General features: G+C 37.1%; 1 protein-coding gene across 1 annotated transcript in view; it reads left to right on the top strand.

The window, feature by feature from the left end:
• The window catches only part of HTR2C (5-hydroxytryptamine receptor 2C), a 139,511-nt gene extending 113,368 nt beyond the window's left edge, over positions 1-26,143 (top strand). Inside the window, exon 4 of the mRNA XM_028094093.2 lies at positions 25,317-26,143. Within this exon, the coding sequence (XP_027949894.1) occupies positions 25,317-26,143 (827 nt within the window). The remainder of the gene's footprint in view (positions 1-25,316) is intronic.
• The last annotated feature ends 555 nt before the right edge of the window (positions 26,144-26,698 follow it).

Genomic DNA, 26,698 nt, shown 5'->3' with positions numbered 1-26,698 from the left:
TTTTATGGTTTCAGGTCTCACATTTATGTCTTTAACCCATTTTGAGTTTATTTTTGTATATGGTATAAGATAATGATCCAGTTTCATTTTTTTGCTTGTAGTTGTCCAGTTTTCCCAGCACCATTTGTTGAAGAGACTGTCTCTTTACTATTGTATATTCTTGCCTACTTTGTCATAGGTTAATTGACTGTAAAAGTGTAGGTTTATTTCTAGACTCTGTTTTATTTCATTGATCTGTGTCTATTTTTGTGCCAGTAATATATAATTTTGATAACTACAGTTGGTAGTATGTCTTGAAATCTGGGATTGTGATACCTCCAGCTTTGTTCTTCTTTTCGGGATTGCTTGGGCTTTGTGGGGTCTTTGTGGTTCCATACAAATTTTAGGATTATTTGTTCTATTTCTGTGAAAAATCTTGGTATTTTGATAGGGATTGCATTCAGTCTGTAGATTGCTTTGGGTAGTATGGACATTTTAACAATATTGGTTCTCCTAATCCATGAGCATGGTGTATCTTTCCATCTGTTTGTGTCACCTTCAATTTCTTTCATCAATGTTTTATATTTTCTGGAGTACAGATCTTTTACCTTGTTGGTTTTTATCCATAGTGTTTTATTCTTTTTGGTGTAATTGTAAATGGACTTGTTTTCTTTATTTCTCTTTTATTTCATTATTAGTGTGTAGTAACACAATGAATTTCTATATATTAATTTTGTATCCTGTGACTTTACTGAATTTATTTACCAGTTTTAGTAGCTTTTGGTGGAGACTTCAGGGTTTTCTCTATATAGTATCATGTCATTTGCAAATAGTGAAAGTTTTACTTTTTCCTTACCAATTTGGATGCCTTTTATTTCTTTCTGTTGTCTGATTGTTGTTTGCTAGGACTTACAGTACTATCTTGAATAAAAGTGAGAGGGACCATCTTTGTCTTCTTCCTGATCTTAGAGGAAAAGTTCTCAATTTCTTATCATTAAGTGTGATGTTATCAGTGGGTTTTTTCATATATAGCCTTCATTATGTTGAGGTATGTTCTCTGTAAACCTACTTTATCGAGAGTTTTTATCATGAATGAATGTTGTACTTTGTCAAATGCTTTTTCTGCATCTATTGAAATGATCGTATGGTATTTATCTTTTCTCTTGTTAACATGATGTATCGTGTTGATTGATTTGCAAATATTGAACCACCTTGTATCCCTGGAATAAATCCCACTTGATCATAGTGGTTGATTTTTTTTAACGTATTGTTGAATTTGACTTGCTAATATTTTGTTGAGGATTTCTGTATCTATGTTCATCAGAGATATTGACCTGTAGTTTTCTTTTTTGGTAGTCTCTTTATCTGATTTTGGTATCAAGGTAATGCTAGCCTCATAGACTGAATTTGGAAGCCTTCCTTCCTCTTCTAATTTTTGGAATAGTTTGAGAAGGATAAGTACTTACTCTTCTTAAAATGTCTGGTAGAATTTACCTATGAAGCTATCTGTTCTTGGCCCTTTGTTGGGAGTTTTTTGATTACTGATTCAATTTCATTGCTAGTAATCAGTCTGCTCAAATTTTCTATTTCTTTCTGATTAAGTTTTGGTAGTTCATATGTTTCTAGGAATTTATCCATTTCTTCTAGGTTGTACAATTTGTTGGCATATAATTGTTATAATATTCTCTTATAATGTTTTTTACTTCTGTAATGTTGGTTATTTCTCCTTTCATTTCTCACTTCATTTATTTGAGTCCTCTCTGTTGTTGTTGTTGTTGTTGTTGTTTTTAATGGGCCTGGCTAAAGGTGTATCAATTTTGTTGATCTCAAATAACTAACTCCTGGTTTCTTGATCTGTTCTATTTTTCTTTTTTAAGATTTTATTTATTTGACAGACAGAGACAGCGAGAGAGGGAATACAAGCAGGGAAGTGGGAGAGGGAGAAGCAGGCTTCCCGCTGAGCAGGGAGCCCGATGCGGGGCTCGATCCCAGGACCCTGGGATCATGACCTGAGCCGAAGGCAGATGCTTAACGACTGAGCCACCCAGGTGCCTTTGATCTGTTCTATTATTGTGTTTTTTCAGTCTCTATTTCATTTATTTCTGCTGTAATCTTTATTATTTCTTTCCTTCTATTGGCTTTGAGTTTTGTTTGTTCTTCTTTCCCTAGCTCTTTTAGGTGTAAGGTTAGGTCGTTTATTTGGGATTTTTCTTGCTTCCTGAGATAGGCCTCTACTCCTATGATCTTTCTTCTTAGAACATCAGCTATTATTTTTCAAGGCTACTACTGATCTGGAGATCAGGCAATGAAAATAACATAGGTTCTTACTGATAACTGTGATGTATGTGTTGAATTAGTGTTTCCTGTGTTGCTGCAAGCCTTTGATTAATTTCTATAATTACAGTTTTTCTGTTGGTTTTATGACTGTACCAATATTGGAAGTTTTTTCTCTGCCTCTTTTTTTGCATATGTCACTTCCCTACCATCTTTTGTTTTAATTGGTGTGACATTTTAATTCCACTAGTGGCTCCTAAGATCAGAGACCTGGTATTTTAAATCCAACATCTGTGACCAATATAGTCTACTTATATTCACTTCTCTGTTTTCTGTTTGTGGTTTCTACTTTTCTGTTTCTTTGAATAACCAATAATTTTCAATTTAAAACTGGACATTGTTATACGTTGTGATACTCTAGGGTTTGTTTTCTCTTGTGAAGATTATTGTTTTTGTCTTTTAGTAAGCAGAGTTCTTTCTGAACTCAAGCTGTAAAACCTGTGTCTCCCACACAGTGCAGCATCCAGCGCCTCTGCTCAGTTTTCTTGGTTTCCAGCTGCCTCTTTTTAGTCTGTTCCTCCAACATTTCCTCTGTTCCTGTGTTGTTTAAAAATCAGTCAAGAATTAGGGTAGAGTTTATTTTATTTTTAGATTATTTATTTATTTATTTGAGAGAGAGTGAGAGCGAGAGAGAGCACAGAGGGGGAGGGAGAAACAGACTCCCCACTGAGTGTGGAGCCCACCATGGGGCTTGATCTCAGGACCCTGAGACCATGACCTCAGCTGAAGGCAGATACTTAACCGACTGAGCCACCCAGATGCCCCAGGGCATAGATTCAATATATAGAGGTTATAGAATCTATAATCAACATATAGATTGATATATTATTGAGAAATTCTGCATCTATGTATATAATTGATACTGTTCTATATATGTCCTATCTGGTAAAGTCCTCATCAGGTTTTCATATCAAGGTTATGCTGGCCCCATAAAGTTAACTATGTTCCTTCTTTAGGTCTATAATCTATTTTAAAGTAATTTTGTGTATAATGTGAGGTAAGTATCAAAGTTAATACCTTTTCATATCAATTTGTACATGAATCTCAGAACATTTGTTGAAAAAGCTATTTTCCCTATTTAATTATCTTGGCACAGTTTTTGAAATTCAATTGATAGTATATGTGTGAGTATATTTATAAATTATCTTTTAATTGCATTGACTCATTTCTTTTTTTTTTTTGCCAGTATCCGTTCTTGTGATTACTTAAGCTTTAAAGTTAAGTCCTGAAATCAGAAAGTGTAAGTGCTATAATCTATAAAATAGATTATAGACCTTAGTCATGTTCCTTCTTTTTCCATTTTCTGAACCATTCTTGTAAATTTGATAATGTTTCCCTCTTAAATGTTTGACAGAATTCACCAATGAAGCAATTTGGATCTCAATTTAGCTGTGGAAAAGTTTTTAAATATTAATTTAATTGCTTTGGTAGATGAAGAGCAATTTCAATTTTCTATCTCTTTCCATTTTGATTCACTTTAGTTCATAGCCAATTAAATAAGGTGAATTGAAATAAATAAAAATTAAGGTAACAAAGAATGGAAAAAAGTTAAAATTTTTACTTGAAGGTAACAATTCATGTGGAAACTCTCAAGGAACCTATAAAAAGAAAACTTTACTAATATCAATAAGTAAATTTAGCAAGGTAGCAAGATATCAGATCGATATAACATACAAAATAAATTTTATTTCCATATACTAGCAACAATGAAAACATTTAATAAGTTATATCTATAATATCATAAAAAATATGGTACCCTTAGAAAGATGTGAAAACCCTCTATACTACAATCTTCAAAATATCGCACAGAGAAATTAAGGTTGATTTATTAAGTGGAGAGATACTGCAGGTTCTTGAATTAGAAGACTAAAACTTAAAATGTCACCCAAATTAATCTATGGACTCATAGCAACTCCAAAATAACCACATCCATTATTTGCACAAACTGCAAGTTGATTCCAAAATTTAAATAGAAATGGAAAGCACTTAAGATAATCAAAATAATTTTGCAAAGGAAAAATAAAGTAGGAGCACTTACACTATCTGATTTCAAGACTTAACTTTAAAGCTTAAGTAATCACAAGAACGGATACTGGCAAAAAAAAAAAGAAAGAAAGAAATGAGTCAATGCAATTAAAAGATAATTTATAAATATACTCACACATATACTATCAATTGAATTTCAAAAACTGTGCCAAGATAATTAAATAGGGAAAATAGCTTTTTCAACAAATGTTCTGAGATTCATGTACAAATTGATATGAAAAGGTATTAACTTTGATACTTACCTCACATTATATACAAAATTACTTTAAAATAGATTATAGACCTAAATATAAGATCTAAGGATAAATTATAGGAGAATATCTTCATAACCTTGGCATAAGTCAATATTTTAAATATAGAAAAAAATGCATTAAGAATGAAATTTAAAAATTGACAAGTTGAATTTCACCATAATTAAAAACTGCTCTTTGCAATGTCTACAATAACCAAACTATGGAAAGAGCCTAGATGTCCATCAACAGATGAATGGATAAAGAAGATGTGGCATCTATATACAATGGAATATTATGCAGCCATCAAAAAAATCTTGCCATTTGCAATGACGTGGATGGACCTAGAGGGTATTATGCTAAGCAAAATAAGTCAGTCAGAGAAAGACAAGTATCATATGATCTCACTGATATGAGGAATTCTTAATCTCAGGAAACAAACTGAGGGTTGCTGGAGTGGTGGGAGGTGGGAGGGATGGAGTGGCTGGGTGATAGACACTGGGGAGGGTATGTGCTATGGTGAGCGCTGTGAATTGTGTAAGACTGATGAATCACAGACCTATACCTCTGAAACAAATAATACATTATTTGTTAAAAAAAAAAAAAGAAGATAGTAGGAAGGGAAAAATGAAGGGGGGGGACATTAGAGGGGGAGATGAACCATGAGAGACTATGGACTCTGAGAAACAAACTGAAGGTTCTAGAGGGGAGGGGCATGGGGGGATGGGTTAGCCTGGTGATGGGTGTTAAAGAGGGTACATATTGAATGGAGCACTGGGTGTTATACGCAAACAATAAATCATGGAACACTACATCAAAAACTAATGATGTAATGTATGGTGACTAACAAAACATAATAAAATAAAATTTTTTTAAAAACTGCTCTTTGAATGACTCTGCTAAGGAAATCAAAGAAACAAGACACAGCCTCAGAACAAATATTGACAAGACATTTCTCACAAAAAAACTTGTATCAAAATATATAAAGAACTCTTACCATTAAATAATAAGACAAACAACTCAATTAAAAATGGGCAAAATCAGGGACACTTTTTATGAAAGAATGTATCCAAATGGTAATAAATATATGAAACAATACTCAGTACCATGAGGGTCATACAACTTTAAAACTACGAGAAGCAGCTTATCACCCACTAGAATTACTAAAATTGAAAAGGGTACCAAAGAGTAGCAAGAATTAGTAGCAACTGAGACTTTCGTAATTTGCTGATGGGAGTGCAAAACAGTACTTGAGCTATTTCTTTTAAAAGGTATATATGGATCTATCCTATCGCTCCACTGTTTATATTTACCCACATAATATGTATGCCCATACACACACAAAAAATTATGCACAAATACTCACAGCTACTTTATTCATAATAGTCCAATACTAGAAATAACCCAAATGTCCGTCAACATGTGAAAATATCAGCAAAAGTTCTTGCAAAAGTATGATATTTACAATAAAAACTAGTGATACAACCAAAAATAAGGGTGATTTGGCAGCCATTATAGTGACCAAAAGCAGCCAAATACATAAGCATAGATCCTATATAATTCCATCTATGTAAAGTTCTGGAACAGCAAAACTAATCTATATTGATAGATATCCAAATAGTCATTTTCTGAGCTCAAGGACACTGACTAGAAAGTGACATGAGAAAACTATCTGCAGTGTTGAAAATTTTCTATTATTTTGATTGGGTGGTAATTACACATGTATATACATTTGTAAAACCTCATGCAAATGTATAACTGAAATCTGTCTATTTTTATGTGCCAATAAACTATACTCAATGGGTAAATTTCTTTTAAAAATCAACAGAGCATCAACAGCTTATAGGGCTCTAGAAAGTCATCTAAGATGCATGGATCTCAGAAAGCAAGGAGAAAGATTGAGAAAATAAAACCCTTGAGGCATATAAAAAGCACACATTCTCTCTTATTGTGTTTTTTAAAAGTTAAGTAGTTACTCAAAGAAAAATTATAACAATATGTTGTAGGATTGTACCATATTTAGAAATAAACCATATGGAAACAATTGCACATATGTCGGTGGGTATAAACAGACTTGTACTATTATATGATTCTTACATTATACATGAAGCAGATCATAAAGCTGATCATAACTGATCATAGTATCTCCTTATTTTTTAATATCTGTAGGTTATGTGGTGATACCCTCTCTTTCACTCTTGATATTGATAATTTATGCTCTCTCTTCTTTCCACCTGCTTTTTCTTGGTGTGTCTTGTTAGAGATTCATCAATTTTATTAAACTTTGCAAAGACTCAACTTTTACTTTGCCAGTTTTCTCTATTATTTTTGTTTTCTCTTTCATTGATTTTTGTTCTTGTCTTTAGTATTTCTTTCCTTCTACGTAGGATGTAATTTTTTCTTTGTAAAAATTTCTTATTGTGGAAACTGAGGTCACTGATTTTAACCCTTTCCTTTTTTTCTGATATGGACACTTACGGCTAAAATAGCCTCTGAACACTGCTTTTGCAATGTCCACAGATTTTATATGCTGTGTTTTCAATATATTTATCCAAATATTTTACTACATTTCCTTGTGATTTCTTTTTTGGCCTGTGAACAACTTAGATATTTAATCCTGATGTTGTCAAAAGGTATTATAGAACATATCAGTCTTTGGAAATTATTAAGATGTAGTTTATGCTCCAGTAGATCTGAATTTCCACCTGTTACTATTTCAATCAGCCTAAAACATTCCTTCAGCATTTCTTTTAGTGAAGATGTACTGGCAATAAATTCTCCTAGCTTTATTTTGTCTGAAAATGTCTTAACTTTACCCTCATAAAATTCTGGGTTGACAGGTTTGTTTTGTTTTTACTTTGTTCTATTTAAAGACAGTTTTATTATCTTCTGTCTTCTATAGTATCTGACGTGAAGTCCTTGGACATTTCTATATTAATCCTCTCTATGAAATGTATTATTTTTCTCTTGCCTTTAGATTTATTATTTATACTGTTTAAGAGTAGTTTGTTTATAATACACTTATTATTTCTTTCCTTTGAATTTATTCCACTAAGGGCTTGCTGAGTTGCATAGATCTATAGATTAATACTTCTCACCAAATTTGGGAAATTTTTACCATTATCTCTTCAAATATTTTCCTGCCCCATTATTTCTCCTCTTCTTCTGAGACTCTTATTACATGTGTTTTAGAGTGCTTTATATTGTTCCATAGGTCAATGAAAATCTTAATTTTTTAAATCTTTTTTCTTTGTTCTTCCAATTATTTTTTTCAAGTTTTTATTTAGATTCCAGTTAGTTAACATAGTGTAATATTAATTTCAGGTATAGAATTTAGTGACTCCTCACTTATATACAACATCCAGTCAGTGCTTATTTCAAAGGCCTTCCTTAATCCCCATCACCTATTTAACACTTCCCACTGCTCATCTCTCTCAGTTTGCTCTCTATAGTTAAGAGTCTTTTTCTTAATTTGTCTCTCTTTTCTCCCCCTATGTCCATCTTAGCATAATACTCCCTGGCTCTGTACATGTCCTTGCAAATAGCAAGATTTCATTCTTTTTGGTGGCTCAATAATATTCCATTGTGTATATATATATATATATATATATATATATATACCACTTCTTTATCCATTTATCAGTCAATGAACATTTGGGCTCCTTTCCATAATTTGGCTATTGCTGATAATGTTGCTATAAACATTGGGATGCATGTATCCCTTCCAATCAGTGTTTGTGTATCCATTGGGTAAATACCAAGTAGTGCAATTGCTGGATCATAGGGTAGTTCTATTTTTAAATTTTTTAGGACCCTCCATACTGTTTTTCCAGAGTGACTGCACCAGTTTGCATTCCCACCAACAGTGTAGGAGGGTTCCCCTTTCTCCACATCCCCTCCAATACCTGTTGTTTTCAGTGTTGTTAATTTTAGCCATTCTGACTGGTGTGGGGTCATATCTCATGGTAGTTTTGATTTGTATTTCCCTGATTATCAGTGATGCTGAGCATCTTTTCATGTGTCTTCTGGCCATCTGGATGTCTTCTTTGGAAAAATGTCTATTCAAGTCTTCTGCCCATTTTTAACTGGGTATTTGTTTTTTGGGTGTTGAGTTGTGTAAATTCTTTATAGATTTTGGATACTAACCTTTTATCAGATATGTCATGAGCAATTCTCTTCTCCCATTCTATAGGTTGCCTTTTAGTTTTGTTCATCGTTTTCTTCACCATACAGAAGCTTTTTATTTTGATGAAGTCTCAATAGTTTATTTTTGCTTTTGCTTCCCTTGCCTCAGGAGACATATCTAGTAAGAAGCTGCTATGGACAATGTCAAAGAGATTACTGCCTGTGATCTCCTCTGGGATTTTGATGGCTTCCTATGTCACATTTAGGTCTTTCATCCATTTTGAATTTATTTTTGTATATGGTGTAATAAAAGTGGTCCAGTTTCATTCTTTTGCATGTTGCTGTCCAGTTTTCCCAGCACCATTTGTCTTTTTTTTTCCATTGGGTATTCCTTCCTGCTTTGCCAAAAATTAGTTGACCATAGAGTTGTGGGTCCATCTCTGGGTTTTCTATTCTGTTCCATTGATCTATGTGTCTATTCTTGTGCCAGTACCATACTGTTCTGATCACTATGGCTTTGTAATATAACTTGAGGTCTGGAATTGTGATGCCTCCAGCTTCGGTTTTCTTTTTCAACATTCTTTTGGCTGTTTGGGGTCTTTTGTGGTTCCATACAAATTTTTGGAGTTTTCTAGCTCTGTGAAAAATGTGGGTGGTATTTTGATAGGGATTGTACTAAATGTGTAGATTATTTGGGTAGTATAGACATTTTAACAATATTTGTTCTTACCCTTCCTTTTATTAATGTGGTGTATGACATTGATTGATTTGTGAATATTGAACCACCTTGCAGCCCTCAACAAATCCCACTTGATCGTGGTGAATGATTCTTTTAATGCACTGTTGGATTCAATTTGCTAGTATTTTGCTAGTATTTGGTTGAGAATCTTTGCATCCATGTTCCTTAGGGATGCATCCTTAGGGATGGATCCTTAGGGATGCCTGAGGTTCTCTTTTAGTGGGGTCTGTGTTTGGTTTTGGAATCAAGGTAATACTGGCCTCATAGAATAAGTATGGAAGTTTTCCTTCCATTTCTATTTTTTAGAATACTTTGAGAAGAATAGGTATTTACTCTTCTTTAAATGTTTGGTAGCATTCCCCTGGGCAGCTGTCTGGCCCTGGACTTCTGTTTTTTGGGAGACTTTTGATTACTGATGTAATTTCCTTGCTGGTTATCAAGTCTGTTCAGGTTTTTTATTCCTTCTTTTTCAGTTTTGGTAGTTTATATGTTTCTAGGAATTGATCCATTTCTTCCAGACTGTCCAATTTGTTGGCATGTAGTTTTTCATAATATTCTCTTATAATTGTATTTCTATGGTGTTGGTTGTGATCTCTCCGCTCTCATTTGTGATTTTATTTATTTGGGTCCTTTCTCTTTTCATTTTGCTAAGTCTGGCTAGGGCTTTATCAATTTTATTAATATTTTCAAAGAACCAGCTCCTGGTTTCATTGATCGGTTCTACTGCTTTTTGGTTTCTATATCATTTATTTCTGTTCTAATCTTTATTATCTCCCTTCTGCTGGCTTTAGGCTTCATTTGTTGTTCTTTTACTAGCTCTTTTAGGTGTAAGGTTAGGTTGTTTATTTGATTTTTCTTACTTCTAGAGGTAGGCCTGTACTGCTATATACTTCCCTCTTATGACTGCTTTTGCTGCATCCCAAAGGTTTCGGACTGTCATGTTTTCATTTTCATTGGTTTCCATGTATTTTTTTATTATTTCTCTGATTTCCTGGTTGACCCATTCATTCTTTAGTAGCATGTTGCTTAACCTCCATGTATTTGTGCTCTTTCCAAATTTTTTTCTTGTGTTTGACTTCAAGTTTCATAGCATTCAGAAAAGATACATGCTGTGATCTCAATCTTTTTGTACTTGTTGAGGATTGATTTGTGACCCAGTATGTGATCTATTCTGGAGAATGTCCCATGTGCACTTGAGAAGAATATATATTCTGGGGCATTAGGATGAAATGTTCTGGATATATCTGGTTCAGTGTGTCTTTCAAAGCCATTGTTTCCTTGTTGATTTTCTGTTTAGATGCTCTGTCCACTGCTGTAGGTGGGGTGTTAATCAAGTGCTGTAAGTCCCCTACTATTACTGTATTATTATCAACGAGTTTCTTTATGTTGGTTATTAATTGGTTTATATATTTGTGTGCTCCCAAGTTGGGGGCATAAATATTTACAATTGATAGATCTTCTTGTTGGATAGACCCCTTAATTATGATATAATGCTTTTCATCTCTTGTCACAGTCTTCGTTTTAAAAATCTAGTTTTTCTGATATAAGTATTGCTACTCTGACTTTCTTTTGACTTCCATTGGCATGATTGATGTTTCTCCATGCCTTCACTTTCAATCTGCAGGTGTCCTTAGGTTTAAAATGAGTCTCTTGTAAGCAGTATATCAATCGGTCTCTTTTTTTTTTTTAATCCATTCTGACACTGTATGTCTTTTGATTGGAGTATTTAGCCCATTTACATTCAGAGTGATTATTAATAGATAATGCATTTAGTGCCATTTTATTGCTTGTTTTGTGGTTATTTCTGGAGATTTTCTCTGTTCCTTTCTAGTCTTTGTCACTTTTAGTCTTTCATTCCCACTCAAAGGGTCCTCTTTAATATTTCTTGCAGGGGTGCCTGGGTGGTTCAGTCAGTTGAGCATCCAACTCTTGGTTTCAGCTCAGGTCATGATCTCAGGGTCATGGGATCAAGCCCTGTGTCAAGCCCTGTGTCAAGCGTTTAGCAGGGAGTCTGCTGGAAACACTCTCTGTCTCTCTCCCTTTCCCTCCCCCTGCTCTCTCTCTCAAATAAATAAATAAATATTTAAAAAGTATATTTCTCGTAGGCCTGGTTTAGTGGTCACAAACTCCTTTAGTTTTTGTTTTTCTGGGAAACTCTCTAGCTCTCTTATTCTGAATGATAGCCTTGCTGGATAGAGTATTCTTGGCTGTAGATTTTTCCCATTCGGCATGTTGAATATATCATGCCACTCCCTTCTGGCTTGTCAAGTTTTTGTGGCGAGATCTACAGCTAGCCTTATGGGTCTTCCTTTGTTAAGTTTTTTCTTTACCACTATATTTTGCAAATTTAACTACAATATGCCTTGGTGTTGGCCTGCTTTGGTTGATTTTGATTTTGATGGGAGTCCACCATGCCTCCTGGACTTGGATGTCTGATTCCTTCCCCAGATTAAGAAAGTTTTCAGCTATTATTTCCTCAAGTAAACCTTCTGCTCCCTTTTCTCTCTTCTTCTTTTGGGACTCCTATGATACAAATGTTATTACATTTGATGGAGTCACTGAGTTCCCTAAGTCTATTCTCATGATCCATAATTCTTTCTTTTGTTCAGCTTCATTATTTTCCATTATTCTAGCTTCTATAGCACTTATTCATTCCTCTGTTTCTTCCATCCTTGTGGTCATTACATTTGGGTGGTTTCGAATCTCAGTTATTGTATTTTTAATTCCTACTGTTTTTTAACTCTTTATCTCTATGGTAAGGGTCTCTCTGATGTCTTCCATGCTTCTCTTAAGCCCACCCAGTATCCTTCTGATTGTTGTTTTAAATTCTCAAGCAGGCATATTACTTACATCTGTTTCAATTAGATCTCTGGCCATGACCTTTCTTATTCTTTCTTTTGGGATGAATTCCTCTCTCTTGGCATTTTGTCTAAGTCTCGGTCTTCTTCTGTGTGTTAGAAAAGCCTGTTAGGTTTCCTCCTCCTGAGAGTAATGGCTTTATGAAGAAGAGGTCATATAGTGTCCATGTCCTGGGGCTTCAGAGAGTGTCTCTGGTGTGTGCTGCACATACTCTGCTGTTATGTTTGGGCTGCTTTTTCCCTCAGGTCAGTTGTCTTCAGAGGCTGTTCTTGCTTACGGTGGGCAGTGTTGGACCTTGGACAGAGTGTGGCAAGTTTTAACTAGGCATGCTCTGGTCTCCTTGTTAAATGAGACCTGATGCTACTTCCACTAGAACTAAAGCCTTACAGAACTCTATGGTCAGAAGACATGGCGGGTGCAGGAGTTTGTGCTTGTCTTCTGAGGAAGGGGCCTGCTGTGCTGGTCTTCTGGCACACTTGCCTGAGAAAAGCAGTACCAGCAGAACACAGGGGAGCAGGACTTGGTGTGAGCAGATTAAGCAGCCAGTGTTGGCGCTGTGCTGTTTACTGAAGTTGGTTTATGCTGAGGGGCAAAGAAGGGAAATGGCACCAGCCAGCTCCTTTGTCCCCAGAGAGGAGTCTCCGTGCTTGCTGCTCTTAGCAAAGTACTCCCAAAAGAACAAAACATTTCCCTTCATGCCTCCTAGGCATTTCTCAGATGGTTGTTTTCAAGCAGTCTGTCTCTGAGTTGCTTGTCTGCCTGGAGCAGTGCAGTGCCCCTTGGGCTCTATCCCAGCCAAACGTGCTGACTTTTAAAACTCCAAACTTTAAGGACAAGCTGTGGTGGGGGCCTGCACCCGTCTCCTGGGGGAGGGTCCTGCTGTGCTGGGATAAATGCTGGTTTGACCAAGAAGGGCAGTTGTGCCAGAGCACATGGGCATGGGGTTTGGAGCAAGCTGGCTAAACAGCCAGTGTCTAGGTTAGCCGCCCTTAGCAGGTGTCTCTGCACCTATGCTGAGGGGCACGTGAGGGAAGCAATGCCCACTGACTCCTTTATTCCCAGAGAGGCATCTCTGCGAATGCCACCTCTCACAGATGTGCTCCAAGAAGAGCGAACAGTCTCTCTCTCCACGCCCCTTAGGTGATCCTCAGATTGTGCCGTCTGCCCCAGTGTTGCTCACCTGCCTTCTCTCCAGGAGTAGGGCGGCACCTGCACGGCTCTATCTCGGCCAAGCCTGCTGACCTCTAAAACTCCACTCTTTGAGGCCTGCTGGTTGTAAAAACTCATGAAAATTAGCCCCTCTCATTTTCCCAGCCAGTGGCTTTGGAGAATTGGTTTCTTTGTGGATACCCCCGTTAGCTCCCCTCTCTCTCTCACCTTTCTCCACGACCACAGCTCCTTCCCTTCCACCGCACCTGTGATCCATTTCTCCTCCAAACCATGTCTCCGCACTTCCTACCTTCCTCCATGTGGCCTCCTCTCTCCCTGTGGCTGTGCAGTTTGTTCTGTCAGTCCTCAGGTCAATTTCTTGAGTATTCAGAATGATTTGGTAGTTATCTAGCTGTGTTCAAGGGATGAGGCAAGCCCTCAAGTCCTCCTACTATACCCCCACCTTTGCTCCCCAAACTTTTTCTGACTAATTTTTGTGAGTGTCTTTCAGTTTGTAATTCCTTTCTTCTGCCATCTCCAATCATCTGTAAAACTTCTCCAGTTTAGTTTTCATTCATATATTTTACCTCATAGTTCCAAAATTTCCATTCCACTCTTTGTTATAATTTATATTTCTCTGCCAAGAACCAGTATCTCTTCATTCATTTGGACCATATTTGGCTTTAAGTCCTTCAAAATCGTTATTTTGTAATAGTTGCTGCCAATTCTTATCTGATAATTCCAACAGTAGGTGGAATCAGAAGTCTGCTTTCATTGCTTGCTTTTTTGTGATTACTATCATAATTTCCTATTTCTTCATATCCCTCTTTTATTTTATGAAGGGCACTGTAGATGATACAGTACAAAAAGTCTAGAAGGTGTTGTTTTCTTTTAAAGAGTATTCAATTTCAGGCTGGCATGCTATGAATTTCCTTCTGTTTTTCTTGATTCTATTCAGGTTTGGTTTTAGGTTTTGTAATGGTGAATCTTTTAAGGACATGATCCTTACTACTAAGTATATACTTTCTTTTGTTTCAGCGGAGTCCTCAAGATGTTAGTGATGGGCTAATATGGTCTCTTCATTCTGGTTGGGCCAGACTCCATCTTCTAGAACTGTGTAACCTCTAGTATATCTGTTCTGTTCTTGTTCTCATCGCTGCCACTCACTTCTAGGCCTTATGGAATCTCACTGTGTAACCTAGCTCTCAACCATGTACCTGGAAGTATGCTTACAAATACTTCTTGGTCTCCCCTTCTGCATAGTTCTCTCTTCTTTTACACCTTGCTTAGGAAATTCTAGGTGTTTTGGGAGTCCTGAATGCTGATCTCTGTTTCCTTAGTTCAGCAGAACAGCCAATCCCTACTTGGGCTTTCCTTCCCTGTGCCACAGTGAAGAAATTGTCTCCGTATAGAGAGGGAAAGGGTGAATATAGCACTATCTCAAGTGTCTCCCTCATCTTAAAAACACAGTCCTACACAGATTATTTCCAAATGCTTGAAAAAAAAAATATATATATATGTGTGTATTCTGTTTAGTTTTATGGTTGTTTTTGGCACAATGGCAACTCTGGTACCAAGAACTCTATCATGGCTGGAAACATGAGTCCAATTTTTAAAATCTTTTTTTCATTGTGCTTAAGTTTAAATGATATGCATTGACCTTCTTGAAGTTCATTGATCATTGTTTCTACTATTAATCCCATCCAATGTGTTTTTTTAAATTTTAAGTAATGATTTTTTTTTTTTAGTTGCAGGATTTCCTCTTTTCTTTAGTTTCCACATCTATCCTGAAATTCCCATGTCTACCACCACATATCTATCTTTTCTGATAAATTGTTAACATATTTATCCCAGTCAAAGCCTTTGTTAATTTCAATATCTGCATCATGTGTGGGTCTGTTTCTATTTACTTATTTTCCTCTTTATTATGGGTCACATTTTTCTGGGGTTTTGTTTTTTTGTATATCTAGTAATTTTATAAATATACTCTTATAGAAGCATTGTTTTTTGTTTCTTATGGTGGGCTCCAGGTTTTAAAAGCTCTTGTTTTCAGTCCTAGGGCAAATCCTTTAATCCTAAGAAACTGGCTTTTTTCCTAAGGTATGCTCCTTTTGAGCACAAATGAAAGGCCAAGGTATTTACTAAGCTTTTCTAATGTTGTGATGCAAACTCCCAACTTTGTTTTCTCTGCCATAGACAACTGTTGAAATTTCTATTAAATACTTTCATCCTTCCAAATGTTGCTTGCTCCATGGGTTCCTTGGAATCTCACACATAAAGGATTCAGGTGTCAAGAAAAAAAGGGAGGGAACTTACTATAGATATTTTATGGTCCCTCCTCCCTGTGGTGTGTCCTTTCTCTGACTGCATTCTTCAAATCCTAGGTGTTCTGGCAGATCTTAATGCTATTATGTTACTCCACAGCTCAGTTAGACCATAACTTTCTTTTCTTTTTTTTTTTTTAAAGACTTATTTATTTATTTGAGAGAGAGAGAGAGAGAGCACATGAGTGGGAGAGGCAGAGGGAGAGAGAATGTCAAGCAGACTCCATGCCCAGCATGGAGCCCAACACAGGGCCCAGTCTCATGACCCCGAAATCACGACCCTGAGATCACCACCTCAGCCAAAACCAAGAGTCAGATGCTCAAATGACTGTGACACTCTGGTGCCCCTAGACTGTAACTTTCTGCTTTGAGGTCTAACCTCCATGCTGGAGAATGCCCTCAGGGGAAGAGACATAAATTTGGAACTCAATCATGTTTCCCTCATTCAATGGCTGAGTCTTCTGTAATTTCTACATGTTTTTTGCTCACCCTTACGTACTTTCAAATGTTGGGTTTTTAAAATGTTGTTCACAATTTATGATTGTTATTAGCAGGAGTGCTGGTCTTCCATAAGCTACTCCACCATTATTAGAAAATGATAGTCTTTTCTTTCCAGTTTTTATAGTTTTTTATAGCAAGAAGTTAAGTCTAATTTTGACACCAGCTACTACATCATGACTGTAGCTGGGAATTTGTAAAGTCTGATGTTGAAAAAATAACATCTTTATTTTAACTAACCGATAACTGAAATTTGGGATTTACTCCAATTACAAATGTAGGCAATAAACCAGAATAGTAATTTGCAGTACCTATATTATTATCACCAATAGGAATCACAGATAATTAAAAATCACATTCAGTTCTGGCAGATATCTTGACATATGATAAACCCTGGTCACTTTTTCAAAATTTGAGTAGCTGTTAGATATTTAATGTGTTAATTAAAAAACATACACATTATTGTTTCTAAAATTGGTCTTTAATGTTTGATAGCAGAATGCCAAAATAATTTTGTTTCCTTTGCAATCCCCTGTGCTGTTTTATCCATTCAAAAACACTATTCTGAGAGGTCTCTACTTACAAAAAGGTTTAGAACCCCCTGCCCTAGATTCTTTTCTGATCCTTCTTCTTTCCACAAAAGTTGTCCTTAAAAGATTGTAATTTCCCCTTATAAGAAATGTCCTTTCCCCAGCTCACACCTATCTCCTGAGTTCGAAACACCTATATTCACATAAAATTTCATATCGATCCTCAACAAGCACTTCTAACATAACACAATCCAGAGTCCATTACCTTCCCTGCCACAATCTTGCTCTTCACCTATGTTCCTATGCTTAATGGCAACCCCATCTACCAAAGGACACAAACCAGAAACTTGTAATTACTTATTGACTCCTCCTTCTCTCTCACATGCCATATCCAATCTATCACCATGTCTTATAAATGGAACTTCCTAAATATCTCAAAAGTTTATTTATTTCCCTTACTCCTTTCTACTTTTCCCTTTATTTCGACTCTTCTTTCCCTTGCATAATAATATCTTTCTTACCTGTTACAAAAGAACCACCTTCTACCCAAGTCTTCACTTTCTGCCTAGGGACCCAGCAGTCCATTTATTCTCAGGTTCTCAGAGCCTTGTTCCATTGCCCATTGTCTCTTTATTTTTCCTGAATCTCCAAACTCTCTTCCGAATATTTTCTCAGTAGCATATGAGTGTTCAACTATCTGATCTTATTTTTAAGAAAAGCTTACTATCTACATTCACCTATCTGCATTCACTGTCCTTATTTCTCATTGCTTCACAGAATCAACAAATATCCACTTAAATCATTTTGTGCATCAAGTTAAAGGTTCTGCTTTTTGCCATCTACCAGTTATTTCTCATTTCTATTTATCCCTCTTTTACCTTTTCATGTAGGCCTTGATAATTTCTACCACCCATTCACATTACCATCTCTTCTAATGTAAAGTAACAGCCATTCTTAATTCCTAGTGTAATTCTTCCAATTGTTTCGGACTTTGCCTCCTCGGGGACCTTATTCCATCATCTGTTACCTTTCTTTTTTGCATCTTTAAGTTCTTCCATTCTACTAGCTTTCACCCTTAACGTGTAAACACATTATTAATCTTAATTAATCTTGAATATAATCTTAAATATAATCTTAGTCTTCTCAAACATCATTAGTTTGTGAGTAATGCAGAAGGGAAAAATAATTTTCCATCTACCTTTCTGAGGTCTTAGCTTAGACCTCCAGTAATAGAAGACAGATTAACAAGTGAAAAACAAACAGACATTTAATAACATGTAGATACCTTGTATACACGGGATATACAAAAACAAAGCAAAACAAAACTGAGTAACTTCTCCAGATGGTGCAAGGCACCACCTTAAATACCATCTTCAGCTAACAACAAAGATGTGGGTTGGGAGGAGACCAGTTATGGGAGATTACTTGGAAAAACACAGTAAACAAGAAGAGTAAATTGTGTTATGCAGATTTAAGTGGGTGCCTTCTCCATTAATAAAACTGTCTCCTCTCCTGATTTAGTCATCCGTCTCTTCCTGGTACAGAGAGGAAAACCCTTACATAGGGAGGTTTTCCGTTACGAATGCAAATTTCTCTCACAAAAGGGTAACTTCAACTTTGTTTTCAGAGCTTTCCCTGTGTTTGCAATTTCTCAAAATAATCAACTCAAAATAATCTTTATGCCAATGAGGCATATTTTGGGGTGGCATCGTCTACTACCTCTTGGTAGTCATGTGGTCATATTTCAGCACTACCTCCAATTTCACTTTCTCATGCCCTCAGCCGTGTTGTAGTTGAATACTAAGACCTTCCCCACCCACCTCTTCACAGATTCTCTCCCCAGTGTATCTTACAAACCCTGAACATTCATCTTGTTAGCTCGTGGGCTGTCTTCTCTTGCTTTCCTTGTTTATAGTCTTCCTCTTTTAGTTCAACTTCCTTCAGTCATTTAAGTTCTTCTTACCCCTACTATCACGATCTCTATCCCTTATTCACACATGCCTATGTCCCTACTCTTCTTAAACCTAAAAAGCCCTTGAAGTTCAAAGTTGACTCTGAACCTGACTCTGAATTTCTTAACATTCTCACTGCACAAACATCATACTGATGTATTTGCCAAAGCATGCACAATGCTTCTCTCTGCCGCTCCATCACACTTTATCACCTGGAACAAAGGCAACACAGCTTGAGTTCTTTTGTCTTCTATGTTCTTCTCTGAACATTGTTCCTTCATCTCCTGCTATCAACTCCCACGTGCAAGAGATTCACTTATTACTCCATGAGGCAAGGACCATGCATGTCAGCTTGACATTGCGTGGTCCTCCTAGGTGTCTTTGAAAAAAACTTTTTCCATGGAAAACAACTCGTAGAAACAGATATCTTTGAGATTGCCCTTCAGTTTTCGTAAGATGTTGTATTACTAAAAATAGCCCTGCACTTCAGAAGAATGTTTGCATTTTGATGTTGGCCAATTTGTTCCGGGAAATTTATTCTATAATCTCTCTCTCCTCCTTTGAATCACCATTTCTTATTTATTTCCTGTCAATCTGTTTCCTGTCTTCACTACTCCACTATAATTGTTCTTTCTATAATCACTGGTGACCTCCTCGTTTTCAAAGACAGAGGAAATGTTTTTAATTCTAGACCTCTCTGAGGTGACATTTGACACTGTTGGGGGAGCCTTCTTCAGAACATTCCACCCCGTTACCTGTTTTGATATAATTCTTCATTCACACTGAATTATTACCATGCCGCTGATACCCATTTTGCAAATTTTGCAGCTGATAATTTTGATTTTACCGGAAGAGATCAAAAAGTTTTTCAGAACGGGTTCACATAGGTACTGGCAATGACAACTATATAGTGACTAGGGGCTGGCCAACAGTGATTGTAAGAGACTTTCAGTCATGAGACCCATCACGCTTTCAAAGATGTTGAAATCTGAAAGAAATTGTGCATCTAAGAATCATTGGCTTATGGTATTATTATCTGAGAGTTTGAAGAGAATTGATCTGTGTTGCTTGAATTCGAGGCTTTAAGAAACAATGTGAACATCTTTATATATTTTCTGGATTTACTTGCCTTACTTGAAGTAAATAACCTTACCAAGTTATTGTATGACTTTTACGAGGCTGGAAGGAGATAATGCATGCCAAATATGTGATGCAGATGAAGTACCAGAGGCAGCGAGTACTCAATGAATGATAGGAGTTGTAACAGCTGTAGGCGGTAATGGTCACAGTCATAACCATAGCCGCAGTCATGGGAGTAGTGGCGATATTTTCAATAAAGACATAAATGATAACTGTTCATGAATTCAACATTTCTAAAGTAGTAAGACCCTATATGTGTATTGAAAGTACTTTTGTCTCTAAGTAATCTTAATAAATAATACTTTTCAGGGTTTTTTGAGAACTAAATGAGATAATGCATGCAAAATGTTTGACTGCTTATTGGTTGAAGTAGTACTTGATATTTTCAGCCGAACATGAATTATAATTTTTTTTGTTGTTTCTAAAACTCTGAAGAAGACTGATAAAGACTCACTGAAGTTAATTTCAGAAAGATTAAGTGATTCTAGTTAATAATTCCTTCTTTCTATGTTTTGTCTGGATTGAGTAAGATAATATGTGAAAGTATGTAATAATCGTAAAATACTTGACTCCATGTATGACAAATAGGAAGCACTCAGTAAAAGGTAGTTATCAGTACTGCAATTGTTATTTGTACCTGTTTTTTTCTGTGATAGTTCATTCTCACTCTTTGTCCTTGACCAACTCAAAGGTTTTAAAAATATCAAAGACTGTTCCAATTACACTTACTTAAATTACTTAATTTTTCTGAAGTTAACTTCACCAAATATCATGTGCCTTTCAGAATTTTTAGAAGAACAAATAAGATAGTGCATGTAGTTTTTTGCTATTATTGATGTTGTTTTATATTTACCTGACATTATATCACCTGAATTTCTACTGGTTGACAAATTTAAAATACTGAGAAAGACTTTCCTCATTTGCTGAACTTAACTATCCAGGGTTGAAATAATTTTGTCTATTAACATAGAAGAGCAGTTCTCAAACTCAGTGGTATCAGGACCCCTTTATACTCTTCAAAATAATTAAAGACCCCAAAAAGCTTTTGTTATGTGGATTATACCTATTGATATTTGTTGTATTTGAAATTAAAACTGAGAAATTTTTTAATTATTATATGAGTCATTTCATTTTAAATAACAAGAATGAACCCATTTAAGGTTAACATAAATAACATTTTTATGAAAACCAGATTTCACAATTTTGAAAATCTCTTCAACATTTAGTTTTATGGAAAGACAGTTGAATTCTCATATCTGTATCTGCATTCAGCTCGTGATGTGTTCTTCGGGTTGAAGTTTATGAAGAAAACGCAGTTTTAAAGACAAATAGGTGGAAAAAGGAAATCTAGCAAACCCTCTAATAGAGTCTCAGTGACACCCCCCCCCCCAGGCTCCTTGAACTACACTTTGAGAACTGCTGACACATACTTTTAATTTTTTTAAGTACTGAATAAGATAATCCTGCAATATACATCGTTAGGAATGCTGCTTCACTTGTTGCTATTATTTATAATTTCCAGATATTGTCAAAAAATCTTGAGTTTCTTCTTGTTTTGTTGACTGCATTCATGGTTTCTTAAAAAAAAAAGAAAAAGAAAATTAATAATGGCATAAACTTGATAAAGGAGCTAAGCTATTTTACTAAACTCTGTATTACAGAATCTTTAACCAAAGTGAGATAATACAGTTTACATCTATAATGTCAGTGATATGCCTGGCTCAGTGCCTGGAACGTTAGACTCAGCAAAAAGGCAGCTTTGGAATCACTCTTACTCAATGTACATAAAATTATACAAATAGGTGCCACAGATAAAATTGGACTCCCATATCCAATAACGGCTTCAGCTCATCTGGAGTCAGGCTTTTGTTATCCTTTAACCCAGGCCTATTTTAGGCCCCAGAGTCCTTAGGAAAGTGAATACATCTTTTAGCAGAAACAAGCTAATCCTACTGCAGAGCTGGGCTCTGCTCTTCTGCTCAGTGTGTAAGGCCTTCCCCAGAGACAAGACTTCAGGTAGCTCTACAAGATTGTGCAGCATTTCCTCTAGGGAACTGAATCTCCACTCCAGCACTTGTTTCCTGAGTGTACGTTTGTCTATCCTTATCAGGATTTCTCCAGAGTGAATGCAATTTCCCCAGACCAAGTCTCTACTTCCCACATTGCTGGGGGGGGAAGAGGGGCAGAGGTCGGAAGGGGAGGAGTTCCCCCACACCCCGCTCTGGTCTTGCTATAGGATCCTGAGGAACTATGAGTTTTTCTTCCAGCACTTTGGCAGAAAATGGCCTTCTTTCCTACAATTATGTCAAAGTGGTAGTCTTTAACTTCTGAGTTCAGCAGTGGCCAGTAAGTCCTGGAGAACTTTATGATCTGAGATCTAATAGTGATTTCATTGCCTGCTTCAGAAAGGACCTCTATGTCTTCTTTTTCTCTTTTTAACTTTTAAAATAGTATTGAACTTTTGTTATGGAGGCTTTCAAAGATTACAAAAGGAGGTACAATTATATAATAAAGACCCATGTATTTATCATCCAGCTCTAAGATTTATCAATTTATGGACTGTCTTGTTTCATTCATACTTCTATTTACTTCTCCCTCCCATATTATTTTGAAATAAATTCCAGGCATCATAATATTTCATAAATATTTCAGTACGTATATCTAAAAATATAAGAGCTATTTTTTCTACATAACCACAGTATCAACATCTCTCTTAAAAATTAATGAATGCTAATTATTTAATATCATCAAAAAGCCAGTCATTATTCAAAATTTCCCGCTGTGTCATGAATGTTTTTCAAAGGTGGCTGGCATCGAGATTCCAAGAATGGCCACATATTATAATTGTTTGATAGGTATTTTAAGTCTCTCTTATAAGTTCTCACTTTAATTTTTTTCTCTTGTAAATTGTTTTGAAGAAGCCCTTCCTTCTTTTCTTAATTCCCTATTCACTTCCTTAACTCCAGAAAACTTCCTGCAGCCTAACCCTTCACTAAAACATTTCACTGAAGATAAGCCAACACTGACTTCTTTCAGGCAAGCCTAATCTACATGCTTTCTAAAGATTCCCTTATATTTGTGACTTTTGGAATAAAGATTCTAATGTTACAAGCTGGCAGCCTTCTTACCTGCCTTTTTGTAACTTAAGAAATGTAGGGGTGCCTGGGTGGCTCAGTCGTTAAGCATCTGCCTTCGGCTCAGGTCATGATCCTGGAGTCCCGGGATCGAGCCCCACATCGGGCTCCCTGCTCAGCGGGGAGCCTGCTTCTCCTTCTCCCCTTCTCCCCCTGCGGCTCCCCTGTTTATGTGCTCTCTCACTCTCTCTTTCTCTGTCAAATAAATAAAGTCTTAAAAAAAAAAAAGTGTAACCTGTGGGGTTCTGTTGTACTCTGTACTCCCAAATGCCCGTTGAAATTCCTTCATGCATTTCATCAAACTTGGTGAAAGTTACCTTCTGATACACGTCACTCTTCCCATCCAGAGTTCAAAATCTTTTCCTCTGGATCCCTCACAGCATTACCTGAGGATACCTTTTGCGTGCAGAGTCTCCTGCTTTTCACAGCTTCCCTGACTTTCTTGAATGGCATTCCTCGGCTCAGAACTGTGGGCATGTACTAGTACTCCCAGGGAGCCTTGTCACATTTATTACTGCTTCTCACACTATCACCTGGTCTTTTTCTCTAGAAAAAAGGTCAGTCATTTCAGAAATTCAGTGTCCTGGGAGAAAGGCTTACAGATCACTTTCCAAACACTCTCTCTTCCTCTCTTTCCCAGAGAGGAAATACCAGTCACCACCTTCAGTGGGCTCTAGCAAAGAGCCACTGACCATTGTTCCCTCTTGGTCATCCGGCCAAAACTCTCTCCCTGACGTAGGGTATTGAGGCTGACTGCAAGAAGGGATTTTCAGTTTCAGATTTGTCACAGTTCTCCATGTGTCCCCTAAGGCCAGCCACAATCTCTGAGGGTGCACTGCTCTCTCCACTCACAGCTCATAAGGTGACTATCCGCCAGCCCAGGATTTCTAATAATAATCTCTGATAGAGTCCTAAAAGTGCAATCTGACTTTTCCCAGGCTTCAACTTCCTGGGGACACAAGGGAGAATAAATTAACATTGAAATTTGGACTTTACTTGCAAGTTATCCTATCAATGCCAGATCTCTTCAAGATCTCCCAGAGAGATTTCTGCAGATGTCCCGGTTTCTCACTTAGACTGAGGCACAAGATCCCCTTCCACTCCCACTTCCTCATTGCTATTTTCTACCAGTGAGCTTATTTATGAATGGAGGTGCATGCCTCCAAAGTCTACCTCTCAGTATTCTTAAAAAACAAAAAATGCGGGCGCCTGGGTGGCTCAGTCGGTTAAGTGACTGCCTTTGGCTCAGATTATAATCCCGGAGTCCTGGGATCGAGTCCCGCATCGGGCTCACGGCTCATTGGGAAATCTGCTTCTCCCTCTGACCCTCTCCCCTCTCATGCTGTTTCTCTCTCTCTCAATCTCTCTCTCTCTCTCTCAAATAAATAAATAAATAAATAAATAAAATCTTCCTAAAAACTTTTTAAAATGCTTGAAATTCCACACAGAAATGGGGATACTGCATCTCTCCCAACTCTGTATTTTACTCTGTCTCTTGCCCTTGAAATGGTGTCACTTAGGCCCAGCGACTCACAAAAGACTCTTGCTAAAAAGAGAATCCTCTCAAGCTTCAGCATATAGATGATTATTTCTGCTCAGATCTAGTCCCTGCTAGCACCGCTGAGGACCCTACTGTCCTCTCCATCTCTAGTAACCAGAGCTCCGGCGCTCTGGCGCCATGGGACACACACATAAAATTTCCTCCTCTTAACCTCTTTCCTCAGGAGAGGAGGGAGTAGAAGGGGACGCTGTCAGCTAAAAATTCATCTCAAACTCAGCCCAGCCAACACTGATAATGGCATGATTTCTCTTACAGGTGGTATACACATCATTTTTATTGCACGTGGAAGATGAATGCTAAAAAAATGAACCAGTGAATTTATGAATGCCATTGAGTGTAACTGTAATGTATTCATTCATTCAACAGTTATTTACTGAGTGCCCCCTGTGATCCACGGCCGTTCCAGGAACCGGAAATGAAACAAAGCACACACACAGTCCACTCTTACACACCAGCAGTAATGGGAATTCCTCCCCTTCTACAGAACTTTGGGGAGAAGGCATTCTTAGCCTGAAAGAAATTGTCATTTTTCTGAGGTCACACTTCTACTCTTTCCTGTGACTATCAGCTTATGCCATGAATAGCTTTCAACAAATGCCAGTTCTGAATTTTCTTCAGTAAAATGCAATTGAATGTATGCCACTGCACGAACCTATTCAGTCCTTCAAGGCGCTGTAACAGTATCCTACCTTTTGTTGTTATTGTTGTCCCTTTAGGTGTGTCCGTTCCCATCCCAGTGATCGGACTGAGAGATGAAGAGAAAGTGTTCGTCAACAACACCACGTGCGTGCTGAATGACCCAAATTTCGTTCTCATTGGGTCCTTCGTCGCTTTCTTCATACCGTTGACGATCATGGTGATAACGTATTGCCTGACGATCCACGTTCTTCGCCGTCAAGCTCTGATGTTACTGCACGGCCACATCGAGGAACCGCCTGGAATAAGCCTGGACTTTCTGAAGTGCTGCAAGAGGAACACGGCCGAGGAAGAGAACTCCGCCAACCCTAACCAAGACACGAACCCACGCCGAAGAAAGAAGAAAGAGCGACGTCCAAGGGGCACCATGCAAGCTATCAACAACGAACGGAAAGCGTCGAAAGTCCTTGGCATTGTTTTCTTTGTGTTTCTGGTTATGTGGTGCCCGTTTTTCATTACCAATATTCTGTCGGTTCTGTGCGGGAAGGCCTGTAACCAAAAGCTCATGGAAAAGCTTCTGAATGTGTTTGTTTGGATTGGCTATGTCTGTTCAGGAATTAATCCTCTGGTGTATACGCTTTTCAACAAGATTTACCGAAGGGCTTTCTCTAACTATTTGCGCTGCAATTATAAGGCAGAAAAGAAGCCTCCCGTGAGACAGATCCCGAGAGTCGCTGCTACTGCTTTATCTGGGAGGGAGCTTAATGTTAACATTTACCGGCACACCAACGAGCCCGTGATTAAGAAAGCTAATGACAACGAGCCCGGTATAGAGATGCAAGTGGAGAATTTGGAGCTACCAGTTAATCCCTCCAACGTGGTTAGTGAAAGGATCAGCAGTGTGTAATTAGGAGTGTGTAAGCAGCACAGTCTTTTCCTATGGTAAAGCTACAAATGTAGGGAAAGGTCCTAGAATTCTTCCGTCGGTTATAACTAATGTAAATATCGTCGTCTGATAAAAAGTGTTTTGTATATAGCTTTGCAACCCTGTACTTTACAATCATGCACACAACAGTGAGATTTAGGGTTCTATATTTACTGTTTATAATAGATTGAGAATAACTTATTTTGATTATTTGATGCATAAAATGTCGATGTTTCTGCTTTCCCTTCCTTCCTCTTTCCTTCCCTCCTTCTCCCTCTTTCTTTTGTTCTCTCTCTCTCTCTCTTTCTTTTGTGCATAAGGAAATGTTGATGTTCATCTCAGGTGGCATTTGCAAGAGACCAGAATGATGCATGTGACAGTGGTTATTTCAACCACATCAAAATTAACGAAATCAGTGGAATCTTTTTCCGGGTTGACAGTAAATATACACTTTAAATTCTTGCTCTGCTCATCTACACACATAAACACAGAAAGATAGGTTCTGCCTTCTGATACCTTGTCACACCCATTAGTGAG

The sequence above is a fragment of the Eumetopias jubatus genome, unplaced genomic scaffold, assembly GCF_037043125.1.
Source record: "Eumetopias jubatus isolate StellerSeaLion01/CBP00866 unplaced genomic scaffold, mEumJub1_p1.0 scaffold_11, whole genome shotgun sequence".
Lineage (NCBI taxonomy): Eukaryota > Metazoa > Chordata > Mammalia > Carnivora > Otariidae > Eumetopias > Eumetopias jubatus.
The sequence above is the reverse complement of the archived record's forward strand: the minus strand, read 5'-3'. Positions and strand labels throughout refer to the sequence as shown.